Source organism: Drosophila ananassae, unplaced genomic scaffold, assembly GCF_017639315.1.
Source record: "Drosophila ananassae strain 14024-0371.13 unplaced genomic scaffold, ASM1763931v2 tig00000165, whole genome shotgun sequence".
In the NCBI taxonomy this organism is placed as follows: domain Eukaryota; kingdom Metazoa; phylum Arthropoda; class Insecta; order Diptera; family Drosophilidae; genus Drosophila; species Drosophila ananassae.
The window spans coordinates 1,475-13,404 of record NW_025319140.1 but is presented as its reverse complement, the minus strand read 5'-3'; the positions used below and the strand labels follow the sequence as shown (position 1 = coordinate 13,404).

Below are 11,930 nucleotides of genomic sequence, written 5' to 3'. Positions count from 1 at the left end.
AGGAGAAAAAATACATCGGAAGGAAAAACTGCACATTCAACAGCTCAAAGGGAATCGGACGCACGAAGGAGGAGCATATGGCAAATTTGAAGGAAGTGTTCCGAAGACTGAAGGCAGCAAACTTAAGAATAAACACAGACAAGTGCCATTTCTTCAGGGAAGAGCTGTTGTACCTGGGCCACCGGATAATAAGTGAAGGGATTGGTATGGATCCGGGAAAAGTCGCAGCGATTACTGAATTGGAACCCCCGACAAACGGCAATTCATCGGGATGGCGTCGTGGTATCGCCGATTCGCCCCTGATTTCGCTGGGATCGCAAGGCCGTTGAACGATCTCCTACGAAACGGAACAAAGTGGGAGTGGACGGCAAGACACCAAGAGGCGTTTGAGAAGTTAAAGTCGCGTTTAGCAGAGGATCCAGTGCTGGCATGCCCCGATTTCACGAAGAAGTTTGTGCTGCAAACAGATGCCAGCGACTACGGCGTGGGTGCAGTACTGACGCAGGACACGGATAAGGGCGCGGAGAAGAATTACTCGGCAACGCAGAAAGAGTGCCTGGCAATAATATGGGCCATTCGGCAGATGAGACCATACCTGGAGAGGTACGAGTTCGACGTGATCACGGATCACATGGCGCTGAAATGGTTGAACAATATAGAAAGCCCACTTGGAAGGATCGCGAGATGGGTCTTCGAGTTGCAACAGTACGATTACGTTATCAGCAAAGGAAAAGGCAAGCTGAACGTAGTCGCGGATGCACTTACCCGCCAGCCGATAGTGGAGAAGCTGAGGAGTGCCACAGCAATCGAAGACACAGAATGCATTTGGATAAGCTCACTGAAGAAGAAGATAAAGGAAAACCCACAGAAATATCCGGAATACGTTGAGGAGGCAGGCCTGATTTACCGACATGTTCCACACAGAGCCGGGAGCGAGGAAGTAGCATCGTGGAAACTATGTGTGCCGATGGACATGAGGCAACAGGTGCTGAAGGAGAACCACGACGCACCAACAGCGGGACATCTAGGCGGAAGGAAAACGATTGCGAAATTAGCAGCAAGGTACTTCTGGCCAGGGATGCAAAGGGACGTAAGGAACTATGTCAGAAAGTGCGAGACATGCATGTGGTATAAACCAAGCCAGATGCAGGCCGCAGGGAAAATGCCGACACAGGTTCCAGAGCAGCCGTAGGCGACGGTATGTGCGGACTTCGTGGGACCATTGCCGAGGTCCAAGCATGGAAACACCATGCTTTTGGTGATGATCGATCGGTTTTCAAAATGGACAGAAATGGTCCCAATGCGGAAAGCCACAACGGAGACGCTGCAGAAGGCAATCGGCGAAAGGATCATCGCAAGATACGGGGTGCCAAAGATGATGGTGACAGACAATGGTGTCCAGTTCACCAGTAGGAGCTTAAAAAAATTTCTCGAGGAGCTTGGAGTTCGTCATCAGTTTACCGCACCATACACGCCGCAGGAAAACCCTACGAACGGCAAACAGGATGGTTAAGATGATGATCGCCTAGTTTGCAGGCAATGATCAAAGGACATGGGACGAACACTGGCCAGAATTAATGCTGGCGGTGAACTCGAGCGTGCACCATGCTTCTTAACCCAAGGCAGAGAACCAAGAATGCCGAAAGCGATACTCGACAAACGGGCATTGGGGACAGGAGAAGCACAAGCCACCCCCTTAGAAAATGCCACAGAATTACAGGAAGTGTTCGAGCTGGTGCGGAGGAACATGGAGCGCGCGGCGCAGGAGCAAGCTCCGCACTACAACCTCAGGAGGCGGGAGTGGAGCCCGAAGATCGGCGACACGGTGTGGGCAAAAGAGCACACTTTGTCCAAAGCGGCCGAAGGTTTCGCGGCGAAACTAGCGCCGAGATACGACGGGCCATACATAGTGACGAATTTCATTTCGCCGGTGATCACCGTGCTACGTTACGGGAGCCCGTAGAAAGAGAAGAGAGCCCACGTAAGTGAGCTAAAAGCCCAGGCCGAGGAATCAGCACCGCAGGCGTAGGGCAGAAGAAAAAGAAGAACGTGCAATCACCAATAAGGGCAACAATAAGAAAAAAACTACAGAACACAACACACCAATAATGTCAACACACAAAAAAAAAGGGGGAAAGAAACGGCCGAAAGCCAAACAAACGGAGAAAGGAAAAGACCTACAACGGGAGCAGGAAGGAGAACAAAAGAATTGTTAGAACGGATCTATTCCAGGCAGCAGGCCTATAAAAAGGCAGCGGTGGACAATGGCCGGCCTTCTTTTATTTACCCAGTAAGACAACAATGGACACGACGTCATCGCACGCTTCGCCAGTAGTCTCCTCCGACAAAAGCGACCTCAAGATACTGGACATGCCAGGATGGGACATCCGGCGGCTCCAGGCCACAAGGAGGGTCCTCCGGGTGATGGCCCAGGGGGCCAACGGAGTGAGGGCGATCCCGGTGGGCAAAGCAAGAACGGAGGAGGAGGACCACCGGCCCAACTTGGAGCTGCTGACGAGGCAAAGGAGACGGAAGAGGAGCCAGGAGAGAAGGGAGGCGGACGAAACCCTGGCGCTGGCAAGGGCCAGAGGCAGGTTGGCCGAGGAGATGGCCAAAGAAGCGGTCCGTCGATGGAAGGCGGAGGCAGCTGCTGGGTGTGCCGCAATGCTCCGAAGAGAGGTGCGCCGGAGATGCCAGCGGAGCAGGGCCACCCGGCGGGGCCGGTGGGCCAGGAAGGAGGAGCTGGAGGCAAGATTGAGTAGGATAACGGGGCCACGGGAGTGGCCAAGCCGGCGAGGCCACCCACCCCGCACCCGCAGGGCAGAAGGAGAAGGAGAAGGAGGAGGAGCAGGAGTCATGGGCGCGAGGTCCATGGGTGTGGCCGGCCCCGACGGAAAGGCCGAGGTTGGAGTGGAAAGTTTCCTGCCCAGAGAAGAGGCCTCCTAGGTGCTCAAAAGAGCGGAGTCGGCAGGAGACGGAGGAGCGGTGCCCGAGCACAACTGGCCGCCAGAGCTGCAAAAGAAAGTGGAGGAAGAGGCCAGGAGGAGGAGAAAGAAGACGGGCCGGAGCGGGTGGGGCAGGAGAGTTTTCGGGTGCGCGGAGGACAGAGCGGAATACGCGTCACCAGAAAACTGTAACCCAAACAGAAAAAATGTACAATAAAGAATTACAAAATAATTACAAAACAATTACGAAAGCAAAAAAAAAGGGGATGGGGAGGTAAACAAAAATATGTCGGAGAAGTTAAGCCTTCTCCTCGCGGGGTCTCGGGATTTCTTTGTTCGTTCCCCTGGTGGTGTTCCATACCATGTTCTGGCTGATGCAGCGAGTCCTCGTTGCCTTTGTTGCTCATCTTTTGTCAAATTATGTCAGCAGTGAAGTCCACACGTCTAGCTCGATACCAAGCAGAGATGAAAAAGAAAGAAGGACCAGATCTAACAACACAACGAAGCCACACACGGCCTTAGTTCGCAAACTAAGTCCTCATCATACCAGGACTGATATATTCCTACTCGACCAATGGTCACACCTTAAAGTCTAATGTCTAACGAGAGACTGAATTACCTCCTCTCCGACACGGCCATCCTGACATATACACGTCCTCGTGTCTATAATCAACATCTGAATTTCATTCCACTTTATAATTTTATTAAATGCTTTCAAAGAACTTAATCACATAATCTTAACTTCATATAATGTTCATTAACATAACTGAACTTCTATTTTTAACATATCTCTTATGTTCTCTAATAAACCATTTCCATACAAAGAATCAATAAATCATTTTCAAATTATACATTAATCAGTTAAAATAGTTACTTCGTAATCCAAAATACATAACTAAACTTTTACAAGCCGATTTTTAAATTCTTCACCAAACACATTGGCTACACCCATTTTCTAACAAATTAAATTGTCCACAAATTCATTAATCTCATTACTCGTCCATCGCCCAACAGTTGGCTTCACGAATTCATCAATCTCATTACTCGTCCATCGCCCAACAGTTGGCTTCACGAATTCATCAATCTCATTACTCGTCCATCGCCCAACAGTTGGCTTCACGAATTCATCAATCTCATTACTCGTCCATCGCCCAACAGTTGGCTTCACGAATTCATCAATCTCATTACTCGTCCATCGCCCAACAGTTGGCTTCACGAATTCATCAAACATATTTCTAATGCAACTCTCGTCCATCACCAATCACATGGCTTCACGAATTCATCAAACATATTTCTAATGCAACTCTCGTCCATCACCAATCACATGGCTTCACGAATTCATCAAACACATTTCTAAAGCAACTCTCGTCCATCGCCAATCACATAGCTTCACGAACACTTTCTTTTTCAACAGACTTTTCCAACTGATATTGTTCTTTGTAATTTACATCAAGCTCTTCTGGAATTTGCACTGCCGGTAACTTTCGCAAACTTTCGTGTGGATACTTGTAACGCCTATTGTTCTGTGTAGACTTTAAAACGTATCGGTCTCCGTCCAATACCTCGACCACCAAAAAGGGTCCTCTGAACTTAGGATCTAATTTAGTTTGCTGTCTCTCGCTGTTTTTAAGCAGCACAAAGTCCCCCACACAGAACCTTATTACTTTAGCCTTATTTTTATCGAATTTTATCTTCTCATATTTAGCGGCGTCCTCCATGTTCTTAGTGGCCAAATCCCTTGATTTAATCTTGTCAATTTCATCTTCCGTATCACAAATAGGTATCAACCCTAGTGGTCGCCCAACTTTACCAATCAAAAGTTCTAAAGGACTACACTTAGTGCTACGATTAACTGTACAGTTAAGAGCTAACTGTACATCCCCTAGTGCGTCCTGCCACGATCTAGAGCTTGTCTCAACAGCCGTCAAAAGATTCTTCAGTGTACTCATGACCCTTTCAACTTGACCGTTGGCTCGACTTGCGCCCGTTCCAATTAAATGTAGTTTTATTTTTTGGCTAGAACAAAATTGCGCAAACTTTGTGCCCGTGAAACTGCGCCCCTGATCGGCAATTAAACGTGTTGGTACGCCAAAAATGGCAATCGAAGATTTCATTGCGTTTATACAAGTATTAGCATCCAAGGAAAAGGAATGATATAGATAAACGTATTTTGTAAAAGCGTCGATTTGTACAATAATATATTCCTTACGATCGCTTTTTCCGCTCAATTTTCCCGAAATATCTATGTGAACAGTGTGCCAAGGAATGCTTATTTTTGGAATTGGGTGTAATTCCATTTGAGGTTTTCCTGACGTACCCTTAGACACTCTGCATGTAATGCAGTTTTCCACGAATCTTCGAACATATTTTGCCATACCTGAAAACCAGTAATGATCATACACTTTATCAAGTGTTTTCTCCCAACCTAAATGCATGATAGACTCATGCACCTGATTTATAACTGACCAGCGAAAAGTACGAGGAACTACAGGTAAACAACGAGTTCTTGAATTCCTTTGAATCTTTCTATACAAAACATTTGACCTAATTTCATAAGTGGCAACTAGTGCTAATGGTAAATCGTCATTCTTCAACTTAGTTAAGATTTCTGATATTTCTGGATCCTTTTGTTGTTCCACCAGTATCCAGTTCTCCGATATTTCTATTAAGTCAATTCGTTTTTCTTCTACTTTATTTGGTATTGATTTATTTTTTTGACACACCGGATTCCTAGATAAAAAGTCAACGTGTGCCATACGTTTACCTTTCCTGTATTCAATTTCGAATTCAAATGTTTGTAGGAACTCCCACCATCGATAAATCCTAGGTGACAACTCGACTTTATTTTGAGAAGATTTGATTGAGTTGCAGTCAGTAAAAATTACGAATTTTCTCCCATGTAGATAGTGACGAAAATGTTTCACTGCATTCACAACGGCCAACGTTTCCAATTCATATGATGTATATCTAGACTCGCAGGGGCTAGTTGTTCTGCTAAAGTATTCAACCACATGGGGTTTAGAGTTTATGCGGTGCAAAAGGATGGCACCATACCCGATAGAGCTGGCGTCGGTATGCAGTTCTATGGGAAATTGAGGGTCGAAAATAATCAAAACAGGCTTATTTGTTAACACTCTTATGATTTTACTGCGAATTTGTTCATGTTGTGTTTGCCAATCAAATTTAATCTTTTCAGACGTGAGAAAATATAAAGGCTTCATCAGTTGAGAAAACCCTGGAATGAATTGACGAAAATAAGACGCTAACCCAATGAACTGTCTTAACGAAGCAACTGACTTTGGTGGAGGCAACGCCACTAGTGATTCTATTTTGTTAGAATTTGGACGTATCTCCCCCGCTTGTATCTCATAGCCCAGATAACGCACTGAAGTTCTCAAGAAAAAGCACTTAGAAATGTTAAAAGTGAATCCTGCCTTCACTAAAACGTCTAATACAAGTTTCAAACGTTCATACGCTTCTTCCTTCGTTTCTGAAACAATTAATATGTCATCCATATAAACAATTACAAACGAATGAGCAAGACTACCGAGTGCCTTTAATACAGCTCTCTGAAACACTGAAGGTGCGTTTTTTAACCCAAAAGGCATCGCAAGAAATTCGTACAGCCCATCAGGGGTAACAAAAGCTGTATATTCTATTGATTCAGGGTGCATTGAAATCTGATAATACCCGCTAGCCATGTCAAGAGAAGTGAAATATTTAGCTCCCCTAAGTCTAGCTATTTGATCTGATATTAGCGGTAAAGGAAACTTATCAGCTACGGTATTCTTATTTAATTCTCTATAATCAACGCAAAGTCTTGCTGAACCGTTTTTCTTCTTTACTAATAATGCAGGACTCGCAAATGGTGAGTTACTAGGCCTGATAATTTTATATTCGATCAATTCTTTAATTTTATCACGTACTAACTCCCGTTCGCTTGGACTAAACCTATATGGTCGCCTTTGCACAGTCTTAGTCGAATCAATCAAACGAATATGCATTTCCCCAGTATTCACACGTGTTTGTGGAGTGCCTTCGACAAAAGATAGGGAATGTTGCTTTAGCAATGATATTAAAATTTCTTTTTCATTTTCAACCACTTCCGTTTCAATATTATCAAAATTAATAGGTTGAACGGTTTCACAAATGTTTACAACTTTAGATTGAACAATTTTAAAATTATCATAGGAGACTTCTACTGTAAACCCTTGAGCTAATATTTCTCTGCCGATTACAATATTATTTTTCATACATTCGTCTGGTACTATATGAAACAAAACAACCAAAGAGTTGCCATCGATCATGATGTTTGATTCAACTTGAGAGGTACTATAGATATTGGCATTACCTATCCCCTTTAAAGAAATAACGCTATGAATTCTCTTACCAGCTAACTTATTAGAAACGCTTTCCTTAATTAATGAGCACTCAGCTCCCGAATCAAATGTTATTGGAAATCTCTCACCATTGACCAGCATACTCGATTGAGGCTCCACTATAGCGCATAGCTCCACTCTTTTTTCTGTTCTGACTCCCAATCCAGCGTTCTGCACTTTTTTTTGACAATTAGTGGCTATGTGTCCCGGCTCCTGACATCTGTAGCACGTTACGTTAGTCCTTCCATGACGTGGCTGCGCTGACCGCCACTCCTTTCCAGTTGTCGAAACCTGGGATCCGGATCTACAGTCTTGCTTTTTGTGGCCTAGTTTTCCACACTGGTAACATTTGATTTCCGCAGTTTTAGCTCGCTTCGTCTCTGGTTCCCAGTTCGTTGCAATAGGGCGCTCTCTTAGCGCTGAGAATACTTGCAACTCCGCTTGCAATTCTCGTCGATTGCTAACATGCGTTGTGTGTATCATTCGCTGCAAACGCCGGTCGAAATTAGCCATGTGCCCAAGAACCAACGCGATGGAAATTTGTTCTGAACTCAAATTGCGAAGTTTTGTGCACAGTGACGTCACACAGCGACTTGCAAAAACAGGCAGGCTTTCGCCATTGCTTGGACGGCTATTAAGAAGATTTAAAATGACGGCGGCCGGCGTCTCTGAAGTCTCGTATCGCTGCTCAAACAATTGCCGAAACTGTTGCCAAGTTATTCCCGGGTAACATATTTGGGATAACCATTGCGCCGCTGTGCCTTCCAAAGCTTTACTTAACGCTAATATAAGAGCGCTGTCACTTAATGGTTTTTCTCGTAAGATGATGTCGACCGTAGCGCACCACTGCGTGGCATCCACACCAGCAACGTCCGGATTATATTTCGGCAGGCAAATCTCGCTAGTCGGTTGCAACTCACTCGCCGGCATCTGTAGCCTCTTAACCAGTTCCAGAAAGTTCCGATTTTGTTGTTCTAACAGAGCGAATACGTCTCTAGAAGTAGTTTGGTTAGGGCCGTATCCCACTTCTGATGTCGGAGAAGTTAAGCCTTCTCCTCGCGGGGTCTCGGGATTTCTTTGTTCGTTCCCCTGGTGGTGTTCCATACCATGTTCTGGCTGATGCAGCGAGTCCTCGTTGCCTTTGTTGCTCATCTTTTGTCAAATTATGTCAGCAGTGAAGTCCACACGTCTAGCTCGATACCAAGCAGAGATGAAAAAGAAAGAAGGACCAGATCTAACAACACAACGAAGCCACACACGGCCTTAGTTCGCAAACTAAGTCCTCATCATACCAGGACTGATATATTCCTACTCGACCAATGGTCACACCTTAAAGTCTAATGTCTAACGAGAGACTGAATTACCTCCTCTCCGACAAATATATCAACAAAAAAAATTTTAAAAAATATTAACAAAAAAATATCAAAAAAAATAGAAAAGAGGAAGAAATGGAAAAGATACTAGAAAAAATATTAAAGAAAAAAAATATATATTTAAAAAGTATATATACTGATATGGAAAAAGATGAAGGAGAAAAATACATCGGAAGGAAAAACTGCACATTCAACAGCACAAAGGGAATCAGACCTAAGACTGTTCCGAAGACTGAAGGCGGCAAACTTAAGAATAAACACAGACAAGTGTCATTTCTTCAGGGAAGAGCTGTTGTTCCTGGGCCACCGGATAATAAGTGAAGAGATTGGTATGGATCCGGGAAAAGTCGCAGCGATTACTGAATTGGAACCCCCGACAAACGGCAATTCATCGGGATGGCGTCGTGGTATCGGCGATTCGCCCCTGATTTCGCTGGGATCGCAAGGCCGTTGAAAGATCTCCTACGAAAGGGAACAAAGTGGGAGTGGACGGCAAGACACCAAGAGGCGTTTGAGAAGTTAAAGTCGCGTTTAGCAGAGGATCCAGTGCTGGCATGCCCCGATTTCACGAAGAAGTTTGTGCTGCAAACAGATGCCAGCGACTACGGCGTGGGTGCAGTACTGACGCAGGACACGGATAAGGGCGCGGAGAAGAATTACTCGGCAACGCAGAAAGAGTGCCTGGCAATAATATGGGCCATTCGGCAGATGAGACCATACCTGGAGAGGTACCAGTTCGACGTGATCACGGATCACATGGCGCTGAAATGGTTGAACAATATAGAAAGCCCACTTGGAAGGATCGCGAGATGGGTCCTCGAGTTGCAACAGTACGATTACGTTATCAGAAAGGAAAAGACAAGCTGAACGTAGTCACGGATGCACTTTCCCGCCAGCCGATAGTGGAGAAGCTGAGGAGTGCCACAGCAATCGAAGACACAGAATGCAGACACAGAATGCAACTATGTGTGCCGATGGACATGAGGCAACAGGTGCTGAAGGAGAACCACGACGCACCAACAGCGGGACATCTAGGCGGAAGGAAAACGATTGCGAAATTAGCAGCAAGGTACTTCTGGCCAGGGATGCAAAGGGACGTAAGGAACTATGTCAGAAAGTGCGAGACATGCATGTGGTATAAACCAAGCCAGATGCAGGCCGCAGGGAAAATGCCGACACAGGTTCCAGAGCAGCCGTAGGCGACGGTATGTGCGGACTTCGTGGGACCATTGCCGAGGTCCAAGCATGGAAACACCATGCTTTTGGTGATGATCGATCGGTTTTCAAAATGGACAGAAATGGTCCCAATGCGGAAAGCCACAACGGAGACGCTGCAGAAGGCAATCGGCGAAAGGATCATCGCAAGATACGGGGTGCCAAAGATGATGGTGACAGACAATGGTGTCCAGTTCACCAGTAGGAGCTTAAAAAAATTTCTCGAGGAGCTTGGAGTTCATCAGTTTACCGCACCATACACGCCGCAGGAAAACCCTACGAACGGCAAACAGGATGGTTATGATGATGATCGCCTAGTTTGCAGGCAATGATCAAAGGACATGGGACGAACACTGGCCAGAATTAATGCTGGCGGTGAACTCGAGCGTGCACCATGCTTCTTAACCCAAGGCAGAGAACCAAGAATGCCGAAAGCGATACTCGACAAACGGGCATTGGGGACAGGAGAAGCACAAGCCACCCCCTTAGAAAATGCCACAGAATTACAGGAAGTGTTCGAGCTGGTGCGGAGGAACATGGAGCGCGCGGCGCAGGAGCAAGCTCCGCACTACAACCTCAGGAGGCGGGAGTGGAGCCCGAAGATCGGCGACACGGTGTGGGCAAAAGAGCACACTTTGTCCAAAGCGGCCGAAGGTTTCGCGGCGAAACTAGCGCCGAGATACGACGGGCCATACATAGTGACGAATTTCATTTCGCCGGTGATCACCGTGCTACGTTACGGGAGCCCGTAGAAAGAGAAGAGAGCCCACGTAAGTTAGCTAAAAGCCCAGGCCGAGGAATCGGCACCGCAGGCGTAGGGCAGAAGAAAAAGGAGAATGTGCAATCACCAATAAGGGCAACAATAAGAAAAAAACTGCAGAACACAACACACCAATAAGGTCAACACACAAACAAAAAAAGGGGGAAAGAAACGGCCGAAAGCCAAACAAACGGAGAAAGGAAGAGACCTACAACGGGAGCAGGAAGGACGACAAAAGAATTGTTAGAACGGATCTATTCCAGGCAGCAGGCCTATAAAAAGGCAGCGGTGGACAATGGCCGGCCTTCTTTTATTTACCCAGCAAGACAACAATGGACACGACGTCATCGCACGCTTCGCCAGTAGTCTCCTCCGACAAAAGCGACCTCAAGATACTGGACATGCCAGGATGGGACATCCGGCGGCTCCAGGCCACAAGGAGGGTCCTCCGGGTAATGGCCCAGGGGGCCAACGAAGTGAGGGCGATCCCGGTGGGCAAAGCAAGGACGGAGGAGGAGGACCACCGGCCCAGCTTGGAGCTACTGACGAGGCAAAGGAGACGGAAGAGGAGCCAGGAGAGAAGGGAGGCGGACGAAACCCTGGCGCTGGCAAGGGCCAGAGGCAGGTTGGCCGAGGAGATGGCCAAAGAAGCGGTCCATCGATGGAAGGCGGAGGCAGCTGCTGGATGTGCCGCAATGCTTCGAAGAGAGGTATGCCGGAGATGCCAGCGGAGCAGGGCCACCCGGCGGGGCCGGTGGGCCAGGAAGGAGGAGCTGGAGGCAAGATTGAGAAGGATGACGGGGCCACGGGAGTGGCCAAGCCGGCGAGGCCACCCACCCCGCACCCGCAGGGCAAAAGGAGAAGAAGAAGGAGGAGGAGCAGGAGTCATGGGCGCGAGGTCCATGGGTGTGGCCGGCCCCGACGGAAAGGCCGAGGTTGGAGAGGCAAGTTTCCTGCCCGGAGAAGAGGCCTCCTAGGCCGGTGCTCAAAAGAGCGGAGTCGGCAGGAGACGGAGGTGCGGTGCCCGAGCACAACTGGCCGCCAGAGCTGCAAAAGAAAGTGGAGGAAGAGGCCAGGAGGAGGAGAAAGAAGACAGGAGCAGGAGAGTTTTCGAGTGCGCGGAGGAAAGAGCGGAATACGCGTCACCCGAAAACTGTAGCACAAACAGAAAAAATGTACAATAAAGAATTACAAAATAATTACAAAACAATTACGAAAGCAAAAAAAAAGAGGGGATGGGGAGGTAAACAAAAAAAAC

General features: G+C 47.1%; 1 protein-coding gene across 1 annotated transcript; it reads left to right on the top strand.

The window, feature by feature from the left end:
- Positions 1-2,378: 2,378 nt before the first annotated feature.
- LOC123258321 (translation initiation factor IF-2-like) lies at positions 2,379-2,762 on the top strand. Its single transcript, XM_044718189.1, has one exon. It carries the CDS (start codon positions 2,379-2,381, stop codon positions 2,760-2,762), a length of 384 nt encoding a protein of 127 aa, XP_044574124.1.
- The last annotated feature ends 9,168 nt before the right edge of the window (positions 2,763-11,930 follow it).